Source organism: Sitophilus oryzae, unplaced genomic scaffold (assembly GCF_002938485.1).
Source record: "Sitophilus oryzae breed Bouriz unplaced genomic scaffold, Soryzae_2.0 scaffold_1318_pilon_pilon, whole genome shotgun sequence".
Classification (NCBI taxonomy): domain Eukaryota; kingdom Metazoa; phylum Arthropoda; class Insecta; order Coleoptera; family Curculionidae; genus Sitophilus; species Sitophilus oryzae.
Window position 1 is genome coordinate 806,807 of NW_022145969.1, and position 24,171 is coordinate 830,977.

Consider the following 24,171-nt stretch of genomic DNA (forward strand, 5'->3'; position numbering starts at 1 on the left):
TATAATGAATAATTAAAATCTACAGGAATAAGAAAATACAGGCTTGTGGCCTTGGAAGTAAATCTTCTAAAAGTTTCAACCCTCATCAAAAGTCGCTAATCAGCAAGGATTCAAACAATCGATTTTCTGACAAAACCAAAGCTCTTAAGTCCTTAAATGTTCATACAGGCTGTCCCAATATTCTCAAAAACTATACGATCTGGCGTTTTTTACAAGAGACAAAATATGTAGTAAACACAGAGGACCATTTCACGAAAAAAAAATCAATGGTCGGTGGGGTAGGAACATATTTCTATTAAAATTTATGTAGGGGTATTTTGTTAACAAGTCAAATGTTAAAGCACTTAGGCACCCCAAATCTCATTCAAATAGGAATATTGGTTCTTAAAATATCTTAAAAATGTGTTTAAAATATCTTAAAAAGATTTTCGATATTATACCATGTTTAAATAATATTCGAGCAATATTTTCTACTTTTTTAATAAAAAAACGTTCTATTTTTGAACCTCTAAATGAGATTCTGAAAGAAGTCATATAAGATAAAAATTATATATAGTTTGAAGTACGCTATTTAAAAGGAATACAGACCCTTATAACTTCAATAAAAAATGTTATTGAAAACTGTCGTTTCAGTAGGTTCGTTTTAAAATACTGAAGTGAAAGAATTAATTAAGATTTTATTTTAAGTTAATTAACTTTTTATTGATATTCTTTAGTTTTACGCGTTTTTCTCTAAACCTTTTAGGCCAATAGCAGGACATGCAAATTTATGTCCTGAAAGCATCAGTACGAGTCGGCAAGAACTAGAAATACTACTGTCAACTGTCAAACACGAAATTCTTCACGCGCTGGGTTTTTCCGTGAGTCTCTATGCTTTCTATCGCGATCGTGAAGGCAACCCTTTGACAGAACGCAGCCCAGAGACAGGAAAACCACCCCTAAATGAGGCGTAAGCGAAATAAATAACATTTTTATTCACATAAAGGAAGATTGAAAAAAACTCCTATACAGGGTCCGGTAATAGTGCGTCAGGTATCTGTAGCTCCCATAATTAAAAACTTAGGAATTTTGTTTAAGTGCAGTTAAAGTATGTATTAAGGATGTATCTCAGGAAAATCTTTTAACTTCTATAGGGTGGCTCAAAAAAATGTGAGTGGATCGGGATGATTTTTTTTAAATGAAACACCCTGTATATTAATGCATTTTTGGCTTCTTTTCTGATCACTTTACATAATCCTAAAATATTATTAAATAAATATTTTTTCAGCCTTTAAAAAATTATCAGAAATACAAGAAATGTCTTAAAATCAACACTAGTTGGTCGGTATTTACTTTGCTATAAATATCGTAAGCTTAAGCCATACAGGGGTATTCAAAATTCTATGCCAAACTTTCTAAAATATAAAATAATTTTCTTCGTCTTTTTTTAAAGAGACCCTGTATATTATTTCTTTTTTAGATGGAGAATTAAAAAATTATTTTTTTTGTATTCAAAATATTTTAAATATTTTAGCGGTTTCGTAAATATTCGCAGTTTTGTTACATCAACATTCACTTTCAACTGTAAAATACCAGACAAAAATCACTATAATAGGTAGCTTTATAAAAAATTACTGTTGAAAAACCCATATGAAATATAATATTACGAATTCCGAAAGCCGTTAAAAATTTAGAAATGCTTTAAGTTCATTTTTTCATTCTCCTTCTAACAAAAGAATAATATACAGGACGTTCGATTTAAATGAAGAAAAACTATTTTATATTTTAGAAAGTTTGCCACAGAATTTTGAAAACCTTGTATGAGCTTAAGAAGGAAAGTAAGTACACACAGACTAACTGTAGTTAATACTAATGTCTTTGTTAATACTGTAGTATAGGTATGATTTCAGGATATTTCTTGTATTTTTAATATTTTTCTTAAAGACAGAAAAAAGTATTTGTTTTTTGTTTATTTTTTAATATCTTTGAAACTATCAAAAAATATTTTACAATATTTTAGAATATTGTAAATATTGTAAAGTGATCAGAAAGGAATCCAAGAATGCAATTTTTTTCCTGAAATACATTCTACTACATAATTTAGGTCTGCACTTAACAAATTTCCTAAATGTTTTATTATAGGAGCTACAGATGCCCGACGCACTATTGCCGGATCTATTTTTTACCATTTTTTGTGTTTTCTTTTTGTCATGTAATTCAAATATAAAATACTGTTTATTGAAGTTTGCAAACGTACCAGTGGAGCGAGAAAGTTATACAGAACTTTACACGTTCCTGGTTAGTAAAGGAAGGGTATATGACAAGAGACGTGCAAGTTATGACTACAGCAACCGTAGTGAAAGAAGCTAGAGAATATTTTAACTGTTCCTTGTTGGAAGGTGCCGAGCTGGAGGATCAAGGTGAAGAAGGAACAGTTCTAACTCACTGGGAAAAGAGAGTATTTGAGGTACAGTAAACGCTTTAAAAATATTTTTATTATTGATTTTTTTTGCAAAGCCTCAACGACAAAGAGTAAATCTTATAATATCCCGTCGCATGATAAAATATCGGAGAAAGAAATACCAAAAGCGTATAAAATCGTATTCACAATATCTCGGTATTTGGTGAAAAATCTAAACCTGCTTGAAGCTTTACAAGAAAAGAATTGGATAAAATGAAACTTCTCTATGATCAAAAATAAGTATGTTCAGAGAAGGCCCTTATTCGTTCCGATTTTACACATGGTTCCATTTTATTATAAAGCTTCAAATAGGATATTACTACCTTTGAAGGCTTTGTAGTTTATTTATTGAACTATAAATAAATGTCTTTTAGGCGTCTTAAATTATTTTTATTATTTAAAAAAATGGACTTACCTCTATAATTATATTTTTTTCGCCAATTCTTTTGATCTCTTGGAACTTGGAACACCTAAATGAAAAGTAGCTTTAGTTATAAAACATCTCTTTTCAAATTGTTTGAAGTTCAAACAATCAAAATATGTTAATTATAATTTAGTGTAGGTATATAGAACAGCGAACAGCAATTCAATATAAGGTGTTATATTACCAGTATAAAATAAATTTATACCTATATGTTCGAAATTGTAATATTCAAATTTTAGGAGTGCAGTTTCGAACTATTAATGAACCGATGTTTATAAATTATATATTGTTTGTAACTTAACTTTATTTTAAAAACGGGATGTGGCATTTTAATAAAACGCAGAGAGTAGTAGTGAATAAATAAAGTATGAGCACAATATTTGTTATAATTTTTCGGTTTATAGCATATTTAACAAATATTTTATAGTCCAGGAAGCAGTTAATTTTTTTGTATTTATTTTCCCAGTGGGTGTATAAAAGTAAGAGTGTAAATGGTAACATTAAATGATAATTTTTGAGTCTGGCTAAAATTTTCGGATGGGTTCCCTAGATAAAAAAATAAAAAAAGTCTACTTATTTTCCCAGTCATAAATATTTGACATTTATTAAAGTGAATCGTTTTATTAATGGAAATGACAGCAAAGTGGCACATCCCAAGTGGAGAAAAGTCAGTCTGGTTGAAAATTTACGGATGCAAACATTTGACAGATTTTTAAAATCCGTTACCCTTATTTTCCCGTGCTTGAAATCAAGCCTGCCTGATTTACGAAACTGGCAGATGAGTGAATGTTTGCTCTTTTAAATAGCGAAAATCTTCACTGCCTCCTGGACTATAGTCTATAAAATGAATAACTTTGAATTTTGACTGTTATTTTTTACCAACATGGCAAATATAAAATCCCTCTGTCAAAAAAGTTACTGAAATTCTTTAAATTGAGTGCCTGAACGGATCAGATAGGTAACTCTTTTTACTTTCGTGGAATAGAAAAGGAAAATAATAAAACAAGTGACAGTTTTTCCTCTTCTTACAAAAATCAACACGAAATGTCATAATTGTCAAAAGTAAAATGTCATCAGCTTTTGACATTTTTAAATATCAGACCAATGCCGTCTCTAATAGAACAGCCACGGAGTGAGATTTATGACGTCACACTAGTTAGATACTACGGATTAAAAAATATGTTGTAGAATACATTGAAAACATAATTCTCCCTCGTATTTTTGGTTTGTATTTTAAAAATGATATAGTTTACATGAAATATACATAATATACAGTTAATAAATACAATGTATACACCTATTTATAGTATTAAATACTTTGGCAAATAAACTATGAACCATACAAATGCAACAAATGTTTCCAATATACAAATAATGAATAGGTACATAGGATAATGGGTAAAATGTAAAATATATTTTAAATTTTGGGGTTTGAAAATCGATCTAATTTAACAAAAAACATTCAATATCTACTAATAGTGATATATTATTATTTGCATTCACAAAATTTATATGTATATTTTGCAAGTATCAATGTTCAAAAAAATTATATTTGCAAATAATACAATATCATAGAAAAAAAAAAAGGCTATGAAATAATGATCGCTGTCATTTTATAATATGTAAAATTATTCTAAAATTTTTGATTTTTCTTGGGATTTCGGGAAAAACGCTGATTAAGTTTTCATTTGGTTTTCATTATTTAAATTTGGTTTAAAAAACCTTTCGGCTAACATTATAGCCTTCATCAGTGTTGTGTCATATGAAAAAAATAGTGTCGAATATAATCCAAAAAATGACATATAAAATATTCAGACTACACACCACATAATGTTTACTGCAATTAATAAACTAATATAAACTTGTCAAAAGATAATTTTTAAAATTATTATTCTTAACACTAAAACTATCTACATTGACTATGGAGTACGATTTCAGCAATAGTCAATGTACCTATTCATTATTTGTATATTGTAAAACATTTGCTGCATTTGTATGGTTCATAATTTATTTGCCAAAGTATTTATTACTATAAATAGGTATATATATTGTATTTATTAACTGTATATTATGTATATTTCATCTAAACTATATCATTTTTAAAATACAAACCAAAAATGCGAGGAATAATTATCTTTTCCATGTATTCTACAACATATTTATTAATCAGTAGTATCTAACTAGCGTGACGTAATAAATCTCGCTCGAGGCTGTTCTATTAGAGACGGCATTGCGTCAGCATGGCCGCAAGTTGCTAATCTAATAAAATTAACACTAGAAAAGCCCGCGGGAATTGTCAAATTCAAAGTTATTCGTTTCACAGACTATATTATTAAATCCTATATAAGATATTTTTAAAAATAGGTCTTATATAAACATATTTTTTTTGGAGGGATACAGAGGTTCTTCAAAAAAATATTTTAATTTTTTTTTTCAAATTTTCGACTACTTGAAAATCTGTTTGTTTTTAGAACGAAGCTATGACTGGAACCCATACCCAGAACCCCATAATATCTCGTATTACACTTGCTCTGATGGAGGATACAGGGTGGTATGTAGCAAACTATTCCATGGCAGGCGATATGACTTGGGGCAAGAACTTGGGATGCGATTTCGTAATGAAAAGCTGTAAGGAATGGATCAACATGAAAGCCTCTAGGTTGGTTTACTAGTCATGATTATTGGTAGAGCATATTTGAAACTGAAAGGAGGCCTCCATTTTTTCCCTAAAATGAGGAAAGTCTCAAAGTCTCATTAAAACAACACTAGTGTGAAAATTGGCGATTTTCGTCATGTCACAGATTTTGATAAAACTGCTTTTATTTATTAATTCAAACGCGTAGAATAAGAAAATATAGGACACTGTAGTCTTACGAGAACAGTAATGGATGTAGGAGGCGCGTTTTAACCATCATCAAAAAAAATAGCTCAAAACAAGGGCCCAAAAAATTATTTTTTTCATAAAACCAAGATATCTAAGCCTCTAAAGGTGTATATATTCAGAATCTACATAACATTTCCTATAAATGCTGAAATTTTCATAATTTTATGACTTTGATTACTATCTTCCTAATGCCTTTTAAAATGTGTAAAAAATAGCCAAAAATGGTTGTTTTTTTTCCATTGAAAATTTCCGTGAAAAATGGCGATTTTCGGCATTCCATCGATTTTGTTAAAACTACTATTATTTACTAATTAAAAGGCACAGAATAAGAAAGTAAGGCCATTGTAGTCGTATTTGAACAGTAATAGATGTAGAACACGTTTTAACCATCATCAAAAATAGCTCAAAACAAGGGCCCAAAAAATTATTTTTTTCATAAAACCAAGATATCTAAGCCTTTAAAGGTGTATATATTCAGAATCTACATAACATTTCCTATAAATGCTGAAATTTTCATAATTTTATGACTATGATTACTATCTTCCTAATGCCTTTTAAAATGTGTAAAAAATAGCCAAAAATGGCCATTTTTTATTTTTTTCCATTGAAAATTTCCGTGAAATATGGCGATTTTCGGCATTCCATCGATTTTGTTAAAACTACTATTATTTACTAATTAAAAGGCACAGAATAAGAAAGTAAGGTCATTGTAGTCGTATGAGAACAGTAATAGATGTAGAACACGTTTTAACCATCATCAAAAATAGCTCAAAACAAGGGCCCAAAAAATTATTTTTTTCATAAAACCAAGATATCTAAGCCTTTAAAGGTGTATATATTCAGAATCTACATAACATTTCCTATAAATGCTGAAATTTTCATAATTTTATGACTATGATTACTATCTTCCTAATGCCTTTTAAAATGTGTAAAAAATAGCCAAAAATGGCCATTTTTTATTTTTTTCCATTGAAAATTTCCGTGAAATATGGCGATTTTCGGCATTCCATCGATTTTGTTAAAACTACTATTATTTACTAATTAAAAGGCACAGAATAAGAAAGTAAGGCCATTGTAGTCGTATGAGAACAGTAATAGATGTAGAACACGTTTTAACCATCATCAAAAATAGCTCAAAACAAGGACCCAAAAAATTATTTTTTTCATAAAACCAAGATATCTAAGCCTTTAAAGGTGTATATATTCAGAATCTACATAACATTTCCTATAAATTCTGAAATTTTCATAATTTTATGACTATGATTACTATCTTTATAAGTCCATTAAAAATGTGTAAAAAATAGCCAAAAATTGGGCATTTTTGAAAATTGGCGATTTTCGTCATGTCATCGATGTTGTTAAAACTGCTGTTATTTACTAACTGAAAACTGTAGAATAAGAAAATATCCGTTAGACCGTTTTAACCATCATTAAAAAAAGCTCAAAACAAGGGCCTAAAAAATTAATTTTCCCTCAAAACCTAGATATCTAAGCCTTTAAAGGTGTACATATTTATAATCAACATGAAATTTCCTACAAGTGCTGAGATTTTAAAAATTTTGTTGCTACGGTTACTATTTTTCCAAGTGGTTCGAAAACTGTCTACATAGTTCAAAGTCAAATAAGTCAAAATAAGATCTTACACAAGTTTTAAAATATTGTTTTAATTTTTAGGGGTTTCTCTATCCATCCATTTTGCAATAAAGTTAAGAGGGATCCTCTTCAGACCGAATGTACTGACGATAGAACATCAGTAGCTCTCTGCAATTTGATCGAACACAAGGAAGAACTACCAAAAATTTATCAGGTAAGAACAGATCTCCAGAATTTTGATATACTCAAAGTTAATTTTTTTAAAGAATTTTGATAGTATTCAGTACGTGGAAAGTGGGAAAGAGGGATTTTATGGTGGATCAGTAGCTCTAGCAGATTATTGCCCTTACATTCAGGAGTTTACTTGGAGATCCCAAAATGTTATAGTGCGAGGATCCCACTGCCAATATACGGAAAACAATCCCAGTAATACTTAAACCAAAAAAAAATCATCAGATAATAAAAATCATTTTTTTTCGCAGATCCGGATAAAAATTTTGCTCTGGAAAAATACGGAGAGAACTCTAGGTGCTTTGAGCACACCAATCACATGTGGGAGGAAAAATCCTGTGGTCAAATGAGGCAGTGGATGCACTGGGGCTCCGGATGTTACGGATATCGATGCCAAAACGGCCGTTTACACGTTCTGGTTAGTGGGCCAGTCTCCTTGAGCCGAAACCATTTAATTTACCATAATTTCCTTTCTAGGTCGGAAACTATTCGTACGAGTGTTACCACGCAAATCAAGAAATTACCATTAGGATCATGAGCAACGGGTGGTTGCATAAGGGAGGCATTATTTGTCCGCCTTGCAAAGAATTTTGCAGCGTAAGTTAATTTAATTGGCTCTTAAAATAGTACATCCTGTATATCATTCAATTTCTGTTGCTGGCGTATGTTGCGGGAGTACGGTTTTAGATGTAGACATATTTCTTTTTTTTTTCAAAAATCGCTCAAAAACAAGGGTAAAAAAATGCATTTTACACTACACCCTGTGTATTATTACCACAGTTTTCTGTTGCCAACGTACAGTATTGGCCAAAAGTGGATGAACCAATACCAATAATTGCGAAGAAAATCAGATTTGAGGTGTTAAATATCAAAATTATTTTATGTACCTTTGTATGTTAAAAGTTTAATACATTCTCACCAAAATACTACAAACAAATATAAATTCTTCTGTTAGTCTTATCATTTATAGATAAGAATTGGCAAATATTGCTTTTTGTCTTGGACAAAAGTAGATGAACCAAATATTTTTAAAAATCGTTAGTTTCATTTGTTCTGCTTTTATGAACAATTGCGATTTAAAAACATTTGAGCTCTTGTGATATATCATGCCACGTGGAATTAACTTGTCTGCAGATCTTAAGTTGCGAGTAGTGAATGCTTTTAAGGATGGTTTGAAGTAATCGGAAATCGCTAAGCAATTACGCCTAGAAAATCAGCGGTACATTATATTTTAAAGAGATATAATGAGAGAGGAGATGTCTCTATAAAAAGAAAACCAGGACGACCTAAAAAGTTGGTCCCAATATGATAAAAGCCATAAAACGAATTTCTTCACAAGATCCATTTTTGCCGTCAACGAAGATAAAAGCAAAACTTGAAGAAATCCACTACCAGGCTATCCACCAGTGAGTACAAGGACGATCCGACGTAAATTAGTTGACCAGAAGTGGTTTTTCCGAAGACCCGCCAAGAAACCACTGCTATCAAAAAAAATTGAAGGCCCGATTAGCATTTGCCAAGGAATATCAAAACTGGACTGTGGCACAATGGAAAAAGTTTGTTTTAGTGATGAATCAAAGTTTAACTTGGTGTCATCAGATGGAATTCAACATGTAAGAAGACCTCCCAACACACGATTGCTACCAAAGTACACGCGACCCACTGTAAAACATGGTGGGGGCTCAATCATCATGGTATGGGGGTGTTTTTCTGGGTATGGGATGGGGCTCTCCATAAAATTGAGGGCATAACGGATCGGTTTGGCTACAGAGACATTTTACAAAACCTTTTAGTGCCTTATTTGGAGGAAAAAATGCCAGTTGTACACTACTGCCAATATGATAACGACCCGAAACATGCCTCACAATTGGTTAAAAGGTTTTTGGAAGATGAAATGGTGACTGTTCTCAAATGGCCATCGCAATCCCCAGACCTGAATCCAATAGAAAATTTATGGGAAATTTTGGATCAACACATTAGGACCAAATTCTACAAAAATAAGCAAGAATTATTTGCAGCTTTGGAAGAGTCTTGGCACTAGACTTCAAGTAAATATAGCTCAAATTTTAATTTTAAACATATTAGGAAAAACCCATTATTTTAACAAAGTTCATCCACTTATGGCCAATGCTGTATCTAGAACTAATTTCCAATTTTTAAAAGTCAATCCAGTTGAAAAATTAATGTTTTTCGCCTTCAATCAGTCCAAAGAATAACAAGTTTAAAAAGGAATGTTTTGAAATAGGTCAGGCCATGTCAAGGAGCTGACCTATTCAAAGAATTCAAAATTTATTTCCAATAATTTAAAAGTATTTCCGTTACAAAAAGGAATCAAAATATATACGAATATGTGAATATTTTTAAATCATAATTTAATAAATGATTCAACTAAAATAAAAAAAATTATATTATGTTTTAATTTTCAGAAAGAATTCGAAAGCAGGGGGGAACATTGCAAGAAGGGTGACGAAGCACCCCCCTCGAACTTCTACCCCCGCGACGATCTACGTTGCGAGTCCGCAGTTGCCAAAGTTACAATTCCTCCTCTGACATTCCTACTACTGATATTCGCATTTAGTATAATTTAATGCCACGTTAGTTCAAAATGAATGTTTCATGTGATACCTTAAGCGTTGTTTAACGCTGAAACCCCTTTGGGAATTCCGATGTTCCATCCCCTCTTGTTGTTCAGCCCTTGCCAATAAATAAGGGAGATTGCTGTTAATGTTTTAAGAAATCTGATATATGGTGTGTATAAAGACTGATTTTTTTTCGTATCTACATGGATAACGACGTCAATACATGACTACCATTCCAATCAATTGGTGTGATCCTTCTATATTTAGCAATTCTGTGAGAGTTTTTTATATGAACGAACTCGGTTTTGTATTTCTGTTTAATACGACAATACTGTGCCATTCTAGTAATTTTAGGATGTTTAATAAAGTTTCTAGTTTAGTTACTACTTCCAAACCGAAAAGTAAACGTTAAATATTTTCCATCAAATAAAAAAAATATTCTAATTCTAGTCAAAGGTATTTTTTAAACGTAAAAGTGTCTGAAATACGTTTATTCCATTTTAATTCATAAGTATTACTATGTCTCTATATTTTTCCTCTAATTTTATGTCTTCAAACATTCTAGGTCTAAAGTATTATTACAAAATATCTGTATTTTAATATTTCTATTATTTAGTCAAATAAAAGTGATTATTGTAATTCTGGTGTTTCATTATTTACATCACAATTAATATTTTATTACTGTTAGGAAAAAAAAATTAAATAAAAAGTTACTAAAACCCAATAGTTTATTTATTATATAAATAACCATAAACATATAAAATTACAATCGAATATATCCAAGAAATTGTGTGCTTTAACAATTTTCGGTGCATTTTAGGTACTGTAGTGTTACTCCAGCATAATCTAAAATGGCTGTCATAACTATTGTGATGAGGAGACTTATACATAGTTTTTGTGAAGTACTAATAACAAAAGCTGCTCTTATAATACTAGATTTTTTGAATAGTTACTATATAGGAATCAGAACCGGGACTCGAAATTATTAATTCCCAATGCTAAACGTAGTAGTTATATTTATGTTATGTTTTTACAGGCATTTGCAATTTTAATTGAAAATGTATTTTTTTTTTCAAATTTTGTTAAGTTGGTTTATGTTGTTTGATATAAATTTTCTCATGACTGATAATAATTTTCTCTTACTTAATAATTTTATACTATTTTCATTTAAAACTCAATTTTCTATCGGTTTTACTTCTGAAAACCATTTCTTGCTTGCTTGACGAACGGCACAGTCATTGAACAAAAATTTGCTAGTACCGAAAGTACCGACAAAACCGGAAAATCCCGGTCCCTTAGAGGCATTGCACCCAAGTTCCTGGTTCCGAAACACCAGCTCCGGTTCCGGAAACACTAATTAATACTCCCAAATATGGTTCAGAACCGGAAAATCCCGGTTTTGAAAGTACCGGGAATTTCCGGATCTTTTTGGCCATCACAGAACCGGGCCTTGAAATTAATTTCCGGTTCATTCAGGGCTCGCTAACAATAATTAAAAATCTTGTTACGTCAGAAAGACCTTTGACACTTTCTAGAGGTCGAAATCAAATTCTAAATAAGGAATAATGCTATTTCATATTGTTCTTGCTCCTTTTCTCCTTTGAAGTAATGTAAAAAAATGTAAATTTTAAGTTACACACATTTTTTTCCTATTACTTAAAATAATATTTTAATTAAAAATCTCAATTTTTTACCGATTTTACTTTGGAAACCCATCTCTTGTTTTCTAGTTGATGAACTATCATTTTTACACGCACTATCATTGAACAAAAATTAGTTAGTACCGAAAAAAAGGGAAATCCCGGTTCCTAAGAGGCGCGGTACCGAAATTTCCTGTTCCAAAAAACAGCCCGGTTCCGCAAACCCTATTCCTATAATATATCAGCACTTTACAAACAATATTATATCACTAATTGTTTGTAAAAACTTCAACATATTAATCAATGACCCCCCAAATCAGCATATTAATTAAAGGGAATGAAGTTACTTATCTAGCAAAATATATATTATTTTTTTTCGTCAAAATCATATTTATAATAATTTAATCAGTATGTCTTTTTATTTAAAAATCTCAACTTTTTAGGGTTCCCTTTAGATAATACGCCCATGGGCGCCGGACAGGGGGGGCAAGAGGGGGCATTGGCCCCCCCCTGGATCACTGAATCAATAAAAATAAAAACTATCTTCTTACATCCATCTGTAAAAAAAATAATCATTATTATGAAATTGTTAGGTGTTACCTGTCAAATAATAAAAAATGTGGTAATTATTGGGAAAACTGGAAATCGTCCGATTTTCACCAAAATTGGTATACACACTATTTTGAGGTCGTAGATTACGAATCTATTTTTTTCTTGCGGTCTCTTACCGTTTTTTAGAATAACGGAAAATTATTTCAACATTGAATTTTTCTTTATTTCGGCCCTATAAAGTAATAATTTCACTATATTTTCATTATATTATAGTTTATCTAAAAGCCACACTTGATTGGGGATAGAAAAGTGTCCAACATTTTACTGAAAAACACTTTTCTTAACAAAATAGCAAAGAAAATTGAGACCAGATGGAAGTTTGACATTTGATATATCCTTCTTTCTCTCTCCTATGTAATAAGAGAGACAAATTTATTCTAGACCTAATCTAGAAATTTGAAAATTTACAACGTTGCCATATCTTCTATTTTTTCGGGTGATTACGGAATTTAAATAAATTACCTATTATGAGATCAACAATAATTAAATATACACCAATATCCACAAAATTACGCGGAAAAGTTTTGATTGCATTGGTTTTAACTTCTTTGCGGAGGAGGTTAATCTTTTCTTAGTTAATCTAATAATATAACAACAAAAGATTAACACCCTCTGCATGGAAGTTGTAACCAATGCAATCAAAACTTTTTCGTGCAACTTCGTGGGTATAAATAGTCAGATCTCGTTGGTAAAATAGCAGTTATGGGAAGGAGCCGTTCTTCTGGCGACCGCCTTTCGTAATTCCAGAATGAGCGAAAAAAACACGCTAAATTTAGGTTTAACATTGGCAACGTTGCTTTAAATGCCAGAAAGACATAAACTTACTTCGGGTTTCTCTTATTACCGATTCTGAACCGTCCTAGAACTGTGATGTGTATGCGCAGAAGGAAATATGAAGACATTACTTCATTTGCGCATGCGCTGCAGAGTTCTTGGACGGTTCAGAATCGGTAATAACAAGAACCCGAACAAAGCCATAATCTAACATTTTCAGATTGTTTACAAATTTATTTTAACAAATTTTCCTCTATTATGCATAGAATTGGTTAAAAAAGTAACAGAAAAGAGCAAAAACATTATTGATTATTGAATACCTAACAAAATATGTGCTAGAAAACCTTAAACATATGAGAAATTAAGAAAAATTCGATATTGAAATTATTTTCCGTTTTTCTCAAAAACGGTAAGAGACCGCCAAGAAAAAAGATTCGTAACGTTCAAATTCGTAATCTACGACTTCAAAATAGGGTGTATACCAATTTTGGTGAAAATCGGACGATTTCCAGTTTTCCCAATAATTACCAAAAATGTAAATTTTTTATTCATTTTTACCTTGCCCCCCTAAATTTCATTCTTCCGGCGCCCATGAATACGCCACTGGTATATTGACAGTTATATTTATTCTCACCAATTATTTGAATCTATTTGTTTGTAGATTCGCAAAATGTACTGTCGTTTTTCCTAAGATTAAAGTTACTATATTATACGATAACACAAATATATATTTTTACAGATTAAATCACTTTAATGGCCTAAAATATAAATTTGATTTACAAAATAACGTGTGATCTATAAGAAGCTGGGTAATATTATAAAATTTCTTAGATATTATATCAGCTGTGACTTATATAAAATTAAGACACACTATATAAATGTGAATTGCATTTAGAAGAATGTGAATAATGTTAGGAGTACATTCATGAGAATTCCCTATATCTAAATCTTTTTTTTTTATTCTGAATCGTTTTGTGATTTTTTACAAAAAAACAATTATGGAGTATGGGTGATAAATGATATTATAAAGCTTACAAATTAAAGACACAATAGTAGATGTGCGTTTGATATGATTTTTATTAAAGTTAAAAAAGGCATTTTATCGAATTAATTAAATATTTTGAAGATTACTACAGCTATAAGCATAACTGGTACAGTGCTCAACAGTTTTTCACCTGAAAATTAAAATATATTAGTAAATGCAATTATAACAATCTTAATCTAGTCTTCCTAAAATGCTATGTATGTTTAATGGAAGTTTCTAAAATTAATCTGCGTTTAAAATTAAAAATAATGCATTAAATACTAAGCAAATTAAGTGAGTTTCTTGGCGGAGAAGTATTGATCCAATTTCTTACAACTCCTGTAAATATGCACAACGTTTTTTTTAAATATAAATTTTCTGTTGTATAAGATTTCCACATAAAAAAACACGCCTTTCTATATCGCTCGTGTATTTAAACATCTCTTTTGAATCAATTCCCATTATTTTTTTTCTTGTAACTTCTTGATTAAACGAATAGATTAATTTTCTTTCTATTTTCCTTTGCTTTACAAAAAAATCACTTTGAATATAAGGTAGTCTTATTTTAGAATTGTGACAAGGTTAGAAGAAAAATGACATTTTAATTGAATAGAATTTTAAATATGACGCTAAAAATAATATTTCTATTAAACAGTGGGTCAAATTCTACCACTTCAGAAAAAAGAACTGCCTTGACTTGATTTTATGTTTTTCTTTTACGGAAGTTCCTCAAAACCACAGCCTGTTAGCCATTCGTTGTTGACCATGTAGTACATAGTAAGCGCCTGTCAACATACATCAAATGTCAAAAGACCTCAATTCAATTCAACCAACAAAATTGAGAAAAATAAAGTTGACTGTTTGTCTAAGGAATAGGCTGTGTTTCAAACTAAAAAGTTTTTCCTTAGAATTCAACTTGTTTAAATTTATTTTTATTTGATGTCCTCGCAAATAAGAAATCCTATCCGAAATAGCATAACGTGATGGTGCTAAATTTTCCGTGCAAATCCATGAAAGCGCAGCAATGACGCAAAGCATAAATTATCCATCTGATTTTTAGAAAGGTTGCCGTTGTATCACGAAAGAATTTTATTTATAAGATAATCAGATATGTCTTTTCGTTTTCAGCCTTATCAGATTCCTTGTTCCACTTTGCTAGATTTATAAAAATGTGGAAAAGCTTTTAATTATCATTTCTGGCAACCTCGCTTAATTGAGTTTTGATGGAAAAATGTTGGTAATTAAAAGGTAGTTTAGTTAGGAGAGTAATATTTCGTACGAACTTATATTTTTAGAACTCTAAGTGACGATTAAAAGGGCTATTTTTGTTATAAATTAATTCTTGGACCCACAAAAGCCAAAATTGAATTTTCTTGTAAAATATACTATATTTAAACTAGCAGACACGGCCATGCCTTGCTGTGGCTAAGGTCAGTGATGGGTGATGGGTAAGTACCCGGTATGTTGAAATTTGGGTAAATACCCAAGTTTTTGCACCCGGTATATACCCAAAAGGTATATTGAATTTGGGTAAATACTATTATACCCGGGATATACCCAATCATACATACGTTTTTCTAGCAATTTTTAAAAACAATATGAATTACCAATATCGCTATTAAAAAATAGGATTGATGATGTTGCTACAACCTAACCTAACCTAACAACCTATTCTCAGACCTACAGAATATATATATAAAATTTCATAAAAATCGATATAGTTAAGACGTTTCGGGGGAGTATGGTAACAAAAAATTAAAAAAAAACAACCCCTATTAAAAAATAGGGGTTGATAGTAGAAAGGTGAAAATGTAGGGTTGAATGTATTTTTTAATGAATGAAGAATTTTGTCAAATTTTTGTCCTATTCTCACACCTACTGAATATACATATTATAAAATTTCATCAAAATCGGTTAAGCCGTTTCGGAGGAGTATGGTAACTTGGTAACAATATAGTGAAAAAAAACAACCCCTATTGAAAAATAGGGGTTGATGGTAGAAGGGTGAAAATTTAGGGTTGTATGTATTTTTTAATGCCACATCATACAAAATTAAAAATAAAAAATTTTGTCCAAAAAGGCGGGGTTTTAGATAACCAATTCTCAGACCTACCGAATATATACAGAGTGTCCCAGAAATAAGTGCAAGTATTTTAAAAGGTAAAGATCTCGATATTTTATTTTAAGAGGTAAAGGTCTCGATAAAAGAAACGTATTTTTTGTTTATCGTTTTCAATAAGTCCAACATAACGGAGTTATTTTAACTTCAAAAATTTGCAAAAAAAAATTGTACTATACTACCAGTTAAAATACTAGCACTGATTTCTGGGACACTCTGTATATGGAGTTTTACCAAAATCGGTCCAGCCGTTTCGGAGGAGCATGGTAACTTGGTAACAATATAGTGAAAAAAAAACAACCCCTATTGAAAAATAGGGGTTGATGGTAGAAGGGTGAAAATTTAGGGTTGTATGTATTTTTTAATGCCACATCATACAAAAATAAAAATAAAAAATTTTGTCCAAAAAGGCGGGGTTTTAGATAACCAATTCTCAGACCTACCGAATATATACAGAGTGTCCCAGAAATAAGTGCAAGTATTTTAAGAGGTAAAGGTCTCGATATTTTATTTTTAAAGGGTAAAGGTCTCGATAAAGTATATTTTCTGTTTATCGTTTTCAAGTAAGTCCAACATAACGGAGTTATCTTAACTTCGAAGATTTGCAAAAAAATTTTGTACTATACTACCAGTTAAAATACTAGCACTGATTTCTGGGACACTCTGTATATGGAGTTTTATCAAAATCGTCCAGCTGTTTCGGAGGAGTATGGTAACTTGGTAACAATATAGTGAAAAAAAACAATCCCTATTGAAAAATAGGGGTTGATGGTAGAAGGGTGAAAATTTAGGGTTGTATGTATTTTTTAATGCCACATCATACAAAAATAAAAATAAAAAATTTTGTCCAAAAAGGCGGGGTTTTAGATAACCAATTCTCAGACCTACCGAATATATACAGAGTGTCCCAGAAATAAGTGCAAGTATTTTAAGAGGTAAAGATCTCGATATTTTATTTTAAGAGGTAAAGGTCTCGATAAAAGAAACGTATTTTCTGTTTATCGTTTTCAAGTAAGTCCAACATAACGGAGTTATTTTAACTTCGAAAATTTGCAAAAAAAAAATTGTACTATACTACCAGTTAAAATACTAGCACTGATTTCTGGGACACTCTGTATATGGAGTTTTATCAAAATCGGTCCAGCCGTTTCGGAGGAGTATGGTAACTTGGTAACAATATAGTGAAAAAAAAACAATCCCTATTGAAAAATAGGGGTTGATGGTAGAAGGGTGAAAATTTAGGGTTGTATGTATTTTTTAATGCCACATCATACACAAATAAAAATAAAAAATTTTGTCCAAAAAGGCGGGGTTTTAGATAACAACCAATTCTCAGACCTACCGAATATATACAGGGTGTCCCAGAAATAAGTGCAAGTATTTTAAGTGGTAAAGGTCTCGATAAAAGAAACATATTTTCTCTTTATCGTTTTCAAGTAAGTCCAACATAACGGAGTTATTTTAACTTGTAAATTTACAAAAAAAAAATATTTTTTGCTACAATTTTGAGAACCACTGGATCTTTTCTGGATTTTCTTTCTTGTAAATTTAATCTAATACCTATGTTGCCATATTATCAAGAAATTATGTTTTTTTAACTAAAAACTAAAAAAAATTCCAAAATTTTTTTAAATTTTTTCGCCAAAAAAAACTCAGGCGTGTTTCTGCTCATAATTGTACTATACTACCAGTTAAAATACTTGCGCTTATTTCTGGGACACTCTGTATATGGAATTTTATCAAAATCGGTTAAGGCGTTTCGGAGGAGTATAACTAAACCTGTCAAAGGAGAATTTTTATTATATTATAGTTTACAGCTCTACTCTGGATAATACTTATTTTTTTATGTCAAACTGTCAAGTTAAGGATCTCAGCCGTGGAGGTTATTATATTAAAATCATATGATGGCTTCTTTGAAGTACCGTATGATCGAAAAAAAACGTCATTTTATATGTAAAATTATATATGGGGACTGTCATCGATCTTCATTTCCAAGCCAACTGGACGCCGTTTTTTTTCGATCATACGGTACTTGGGTAATGATGAGAGCTTGAAGATATGATTTTAGAGCAAAACTTACCACCACAAGTTGCCCCAATTTCAGTATACCCTTCTTGACATCTGCAAATGCTCAAATCTGGAGTTAAGCTTAAATGTGAAATTTCCTTGGGAACTTTATTAACTTCCTTCATTGGAATACAATCAGCGTTATCTACGCAATCCTCATTTTTCGAACATATATGATTAGGACCTACGAATAAATCACGAGTTTTTGTAGGAGAGGTGAAAAATATTTTTTTAAATAATTTTCAACAAGGAATAAAAAATAAATAAAGCTGTTAAGTGAGGGTTTTACCACATTTCGCACGAAAGGCATATTAAATTTGTGACCTATCAAAATTCAAACGTTCGAACTGCCCTTATAGTTCAGGCTAAAATACGAAGATATCGTTCGAACTAATCCTGGTCACGACATAAACCACATACTCGCAAAATTCTTTTGTTGTGTTCTTTTTTTTCCTGAAGCTCGCACATTTCGTGATTAATAAGATGTAATTTTGACAACTATGATTAATATTAATGTTGCTTTCCTGATCGAAATACGAAAGGTCACAGTTAACTCTGTTTTACCTAAAAGGGTTTAGTATAAAACTCAAAAACTGATGTTGGATAAAAATAAACCTTTTAGTAAAAACTAAGTGATCTTTTAGAAAACAGAGTTTCTTATAACCTGAACTATTCATAGGTGGAGCAAACACTCCCACAACTGGATCAGAACTATTCTCCTTCTCAGAACTTACGACCGAGAAGAATCAAAGATTTTTCTATATTTAAGTAAGAATAATCGGATTGTCAAGGGGTTTTTAACAGAACACTGTCTCCTCAACAAACACCAAAGTAGATTGAAGCTGAGAAACAACGGCGAATGTAGATTCTGTAGAGAAAATGGGCAAACACCAGAACACCTGTATCATACAGATGAGCACATTTAGTGATGATCACATCAGTGATTAACCCCCCACCCAAACATTCTACATTCTAGTAACGCTCGACAAGACGAAGGAGTATACTTAACACACTTTTTGCTATAAGATATTCTCTCATTAGACATACTTTACATAAATAAATTAAACATTTATTTTTCGACGAAGTATAAACTTATGTTGGATAAAAATAAATCTTTTAGTAAAAGTGAGTGACCTGAATTAACAAGTTTTTCCAAGACGACAGAATATTAATTTGACTTGACCCAAACATAAAAATTATATCAAGTGCCAGGGTGGTAATAATGGTAGGTATTAATTACCATACGCAGTCAACAAACTTATTATTGATTTTTTTTTCTAACGAAAAGAAGTGGTTCAAGGGGGGTCTTATGCTAATTTCTGACAAATTAGATCATGGCAATTCGGTAAAAAATACTTTTCCTACCTTGCAATTGAGCCGAGCACTCTCCATTGTTAGGAGGATGATTATCACCACAGAGGCACACTCCTCGCAAACAAGTGGTGTTCTTGATTAAACTGCAATTTGTCTGTAGCGTGCATTGTTTAGCTTTCACAACTAAAACAACAAATATAGTCCAAAAAAATGCAACAATCCCAGAAAATAAACTTAAATAATTAATATTTTGAACGTTTCAAACGCCACTTGGAAACAAGTAGCTGATTTTTTAAACTACACGAAAAAAATATCTGATAACAATTGAGCTGTTATTTTTGAAAGTGGTAAAAGTACATTTTTCCAGGTATCGACATATATAAGGTTTTGCATTTGAATTAATTTAAAAATATTTGTAAACTTTAATATATTCAAGTGACGTTATCAACACTATACATCTTTTAAATTTCATTATGAAATAACAAGTACCTATTACAATTCTCACAACAAATAAACAGTTTTTTTAAACTCCAAATGGACTTCCAAAAATAACATATTAAAAGAAATAAATACAGGAGTAAATTTAAGGCCATATTTTTAGACACATTAGCTTTACTGAAATGGATTTTTTATGTAAAGAGTAATAATTAAAATGAAGACATTTAAATACACAAATAACTAAGTCTATTAAAATTAATTTCTAACAATATAAAAATAAAAACTACTTCGTTAGGATCTTTAAATTAAAAAAATATATATTTTAAACTTTGCAGTACAGTACGATCGAACAAAAACGGCGCTAGATCGCTTGGAAATGATCAATGACACTCCCCATATAATTTTACATACAAAATGACAGTGATCTTCACTTCATAGCCATCGCTGACGCCGTTTTTTGTCTCGATCATAATACTAATTTTATTCATCCAACATATTTTAAGCCAGTTTGCAATTTTTCGATCCGTATTTTAGAGATCTTCTAGATATTTCATTAAGGCTTCTTTTTTCATTTCATACAAAATGAAGTTATTTTTTTAAGCATTTATTGGGGGGGAATTATAATAGTCTTGAACAGCATACACAAAAGTAACAATAATCAGTAATAATTGCAACAAGAAAATTGTTTTAAATATAATTCTTAGAAATGGACTTATTCCACTTTCAAAAAAATATTTTTGTGATAACATTTTATACCAAGTTCTTTTGTTGACTTTATAAAAAAATGGTACTCCATTGAATGTATGATTATAAATATAGACAAAATGTGTCTATATCTTACTGAAATTATACCATTAACTCATTTTTGTTAAATATTGGACTTTGGAAAAACCACTTTCAAAAATAAGAGCTCAATTATTTGAATAAAAAACTTACCGCAACAGGAAAAAGTTATAACGGAAGAAAATACAACTAAAGAAAGAAACGCTTTCATGTCGAACATCTTTAAGATTATTGTGCCTGAAGAGAAGTCTAAAGTTTACGTAAATTTTGAATGGCTTACGGTGATATCTCCGCTATTGTACTTATTTTTCTTTGCGTGTCTTGTTATATTAATGCCAATTTCCATCAAAAATAAAAAAAAATTAAGCAATGCATTAGTGGAGAAATCTATATACATTTAGAACGATCTGATATGGCGATATTTCATCAAAATTTATTCAAAAATTTTATTTATTACAAGTATTTTCAGAAAAAGTAAAATACAGGTTTTATTTTATTAGAACACACCTTGAACATACAGCATGAAACGGTCTACAGTGTCAAACAGTGTATAGTACTAATAAAAATTGTGTCTTGGGTACTCCGAGTTAAAACACCGTCTACACATACCGTTTTACTTGCCAGTTAAGATGGATTAAAACTGTGTAAAATATTAGATGCTGAAATTTTTTTACATTCTTACATTTTGAAAATTATTTAGTACTTTATCGTTAATTTCATAATTTGTGACTGTATGAAAGCGTTTTCTTTAATTTCAAGTGATGGTTGAATTATATTTAACAGATTTGTTAATGTTGTATACTATGTCAAAATAAATGGATTTTCTACAAAAAAATATAAGTAAGTAGTTAGTAAATGAATTGGTTGATTATAAGAATGTTTCATTAGCTACGCCTCTTAATATTCTATGCGATATTATTTATTTGTTATTTGCATTTTAAATTATTAATAGGTGAAACATATCTTGTTTACTACAATTAAATAAAAATATTAAATGAGAATCTATCTCTATACAAGATAAGATATTAAATACTAAATTTAAATTTATAAGCCTTTTTTAATTTTACAATACTTTCTTTCTGTGTGATAAAAAGTTAAAAATTTTGGAACAAACAAAACTTATCTTTACAGTTCCAGAAAAAAGCCATAACTATAATTTGGAAAACAGAATTATCTGATGATTTATTTGTTTTTATAAACTATTCCTATTTAAAAAAAACTGTTCATTTTTAGTAAACAGTACTAAAAAGTACTGAAAAAAACATGTGCTGCACTACGTGCTAAATAAAAGGATCTGTGCGATTTGGTGTGATAAAATTAGAAATGAATACCTACAAGGATTATTGGGTTGTTGGTTTTGTGGATTTGATTTGCCGAAAGTTGTGAGCCCGTGAGCGTGGTTAAATCCAGCGAGAACTAGGAGCAACGGGATGGACACTGTGACGTAAAAAGCGTTCATCTTGCAGGACGGCGCTTGGTGGTCACAAAGAATCACAACCAAGTGGTCAATTTGTTCCGTGCTTGTGGCGAGAGAAACTTTAATCTTATTGTTATTCTCGCGCTTGCGCTGCCAAAGCTACACGCAAGAAGTGTGTGTGTTAGTAGGTAACGTAGAATTACTCCTTGAGGGATGGATCTTAAAGGCGATAAGGGCCGTTAGTGGCCACTGCGGCGCCTGGACATTATAGTTCAGCGGTTTCAGCCACGAAAACATACCAAGAAATTTATATATGATTATATTTATATATAGTCCAATTATGGTGTAGTACTGTGAAATACATCTCCTGGGTCTTTTGTCGTATCCACTCTATTCTTTTACGGTCTCTCTTGGTCTCTCTTGGCGACCTGCAGTTTCCTTATGATATCCGTTTTAAGTGTCCAGGTTTCGCATGCATAGGTCATAACTTCAGATAGAGTTTCTTCCATAAGTACTCCATGCTAACTTAATTATTCTTCTGTTGATTTCTGGTAGAAGAATGAAGCTTCAAACTCAAAGTAGTCACAAATTAAAGTATATCTACTATAGAAATGTTGTGTTATATATTCCGAAGAGGTAATCTTTTCAGACAGGGATTCGTTGTACACACTTACTTTAGTTGATGTTGCTGGATTAATTTCTTAGAATGACAGATATGGGAAAAATGTGAGTCTTAGTTTTAGTTGATTGTTACTAAAGCAAGTGACACCATTTCTCATAAACTACTTTTTGGCAAATATTATCCCATACAGGTTCTTCATGGACACGTGGTTGCAATGATTCATAGCCATTTGTCTTATTAGATATCAAATTTGTTCATACGGGAAAACAGGCAATCTACTAAAAATAAAATTTTGAGAGGTGTGCCTCAAGGAACCATATTGGGCCCATTACTTTTTAATATTTATGCAGCACAAGTTTCTACGGAAGTGGTTACATCTTAAAACATACTTTTACGTATGGACGACACACAGTTAAGTTATTCATTTCTATCCTAATGACATAGATAATGCTAATAAAGTCTTAAATAGTGATATAGATAAATTGGTTAAAGCTTCCAGTAAACATGACTTAATTATTAATCCTAATAAATCTCTTCAGTGTTAATTTTTGGTTGTAAACGCCAAGAAGTACAAAAGTAAATTAAAGATAATGGTTTTTAATAAAATTAAGTGCTGTGTCGTAAGCAAGAATCTGGGAGTTGAACTGGATGTGGATCTTAGATTTAAAAACATACTGCAAAGCTACTTCAGAGAGCATATATTGTAACCTTTAAGATGCTTCTTTATCCCCATCGTAAAATACTCTGATGTAACCTTAAGATGCTTTATCCCCATCGTAAAAATACTTGATATACCAACTAAAATTTAAAATTACCGATACATTAGTTCTTAGTCATTTTAATTTATTGTGATGTATTGTATGGGCCTTGTTTAGACGTTAAATATACCGCCAGAATAGAAAAAAGTTCAGAAATCTTGTTAGCGTTATATATATGGTATTCGGAAATATGGATTATGAATATCTCATATGTAAACTTAAGGAGGCAAAATGGATGAACATGGCAATCTAGGCGTAGACTGCACTCTGACTCTGTTCCATTCAATTATAATAAATAAAGTCCACCTTTACCTTATGAAAAAATACAGTTTCAGTAAAATTGATATTCATATTTTGAATTTAAGGCAATAGGGTCTCATTTCACCCACTCCGCACTGATCTGCACTTTGTTTTGAACGATCTTTACATTTAATATTTATAGTATGTACAAC

The 24,171-nt window shown here is 30.8% G+C and overlaps 2 protein-coding genes across 3 annotated transcripts in view; one reads left to right on the top strand and one right to left on the bottom strand.

Moving 5' to 3' along the window:
- Nucleotides 1-10,467, top strand: part of LOC115875059 (leishmanolysin-like peptidase) — a 28,528-nt gene extending 18,061 nt beyond the window's left edge. The window contains exons 6-13 of the mRNA XM_030890405.1: nt 746-949; nt 2,224-2,446; nt 5,336-5,523; nt 7,423-7,555; nt 7,608-7,767; nt 7,824-7,990; nt 8,050-8,169; nt 9,999-10,467. Of these exons, the coding sequence (XP_030746265.1) occupies nt 746-949; nt 2,224-2,446; nt 5,336-5,523; nt 7,423-7,555; nt 7,608-7,767; nt 7,824-7,990; nt 8,050-8,169; nt 9,999-10,160 (1,357 nt within the window). The 3' untranslated portion in view covers nt 10,161-10,467. The remainder of the gene's footprint in view (nt 1-745; nt 950-2,223; nt 2,447-5,335; nt 5,524-7,422; nt 7,556-7,607; nt 7,768-7,823; nt 7,991-8,049; nt 8,170-9,998) is intronic.
- A 3,240-nt stretch (nt 10,468-13,707) lies between these two features.
- Nucleotides 13,708-22,520, bottom strand: LOC115875060. Of its 2 annotated transcripts, none has more exons than XM_030890406.1 (4): nt 22,258-22,520; nt 19,753-19,884; nt 18,401-18,571; nt 13,708-14,352 (listed from the first exon to the last, which is right to left on the bottom strand). In XM_030890406.1, exons 1-4 carry the CDS (start codon nt 22,379-22,381, stop codon nt 14,285-14,287), a joined length of 495 nt encoding a protein of 164 aa, XP_030746266.1. In that variant the 5' UTR covers nt 22,382-22,520; the 3' UTR covers nt 13,708-14,284. The 2 variants fall into 2 exon arrangements, with proteins under 2 accessions (XP_030746266.1, XP_030746267.1); XM_030890407.1 differs by lacking the exon at nt 22,258-22,520 and adding an exon at nt 21,076-21,141.
- Nucleotides 22,521-24,171: the final 1,651 nt, after the last annotated feature.

What these genes read in the sequence shown, in the direction of transcription:
- LOC115875060 (XM_030890406.1), bottom strand. Translation starts at nt 22,381, where the DNA reads ATGAACGCTTTTTACGTCACAGTGTCCATCCCGTTGCTCCTAGTTCTC. An exon ending in CCAACAACCCAATAATCCTT is followed by an intron (nt 19,885 to 22,257) that starts GTAGGTATTCAT and finishes TTGTTGTTTTAG; the next exon opens with TTGTGAAAGCTAAACAATGC. An exon ending in GTGCTCGGCTCAATTGCAAG is followed by an intron (nt 18,572 to 19,752) that starts GTAGGAAAAGTA and finishes ATTTATTCGTAG; the next exon opens with GTCCTAATCATATATGTTCG.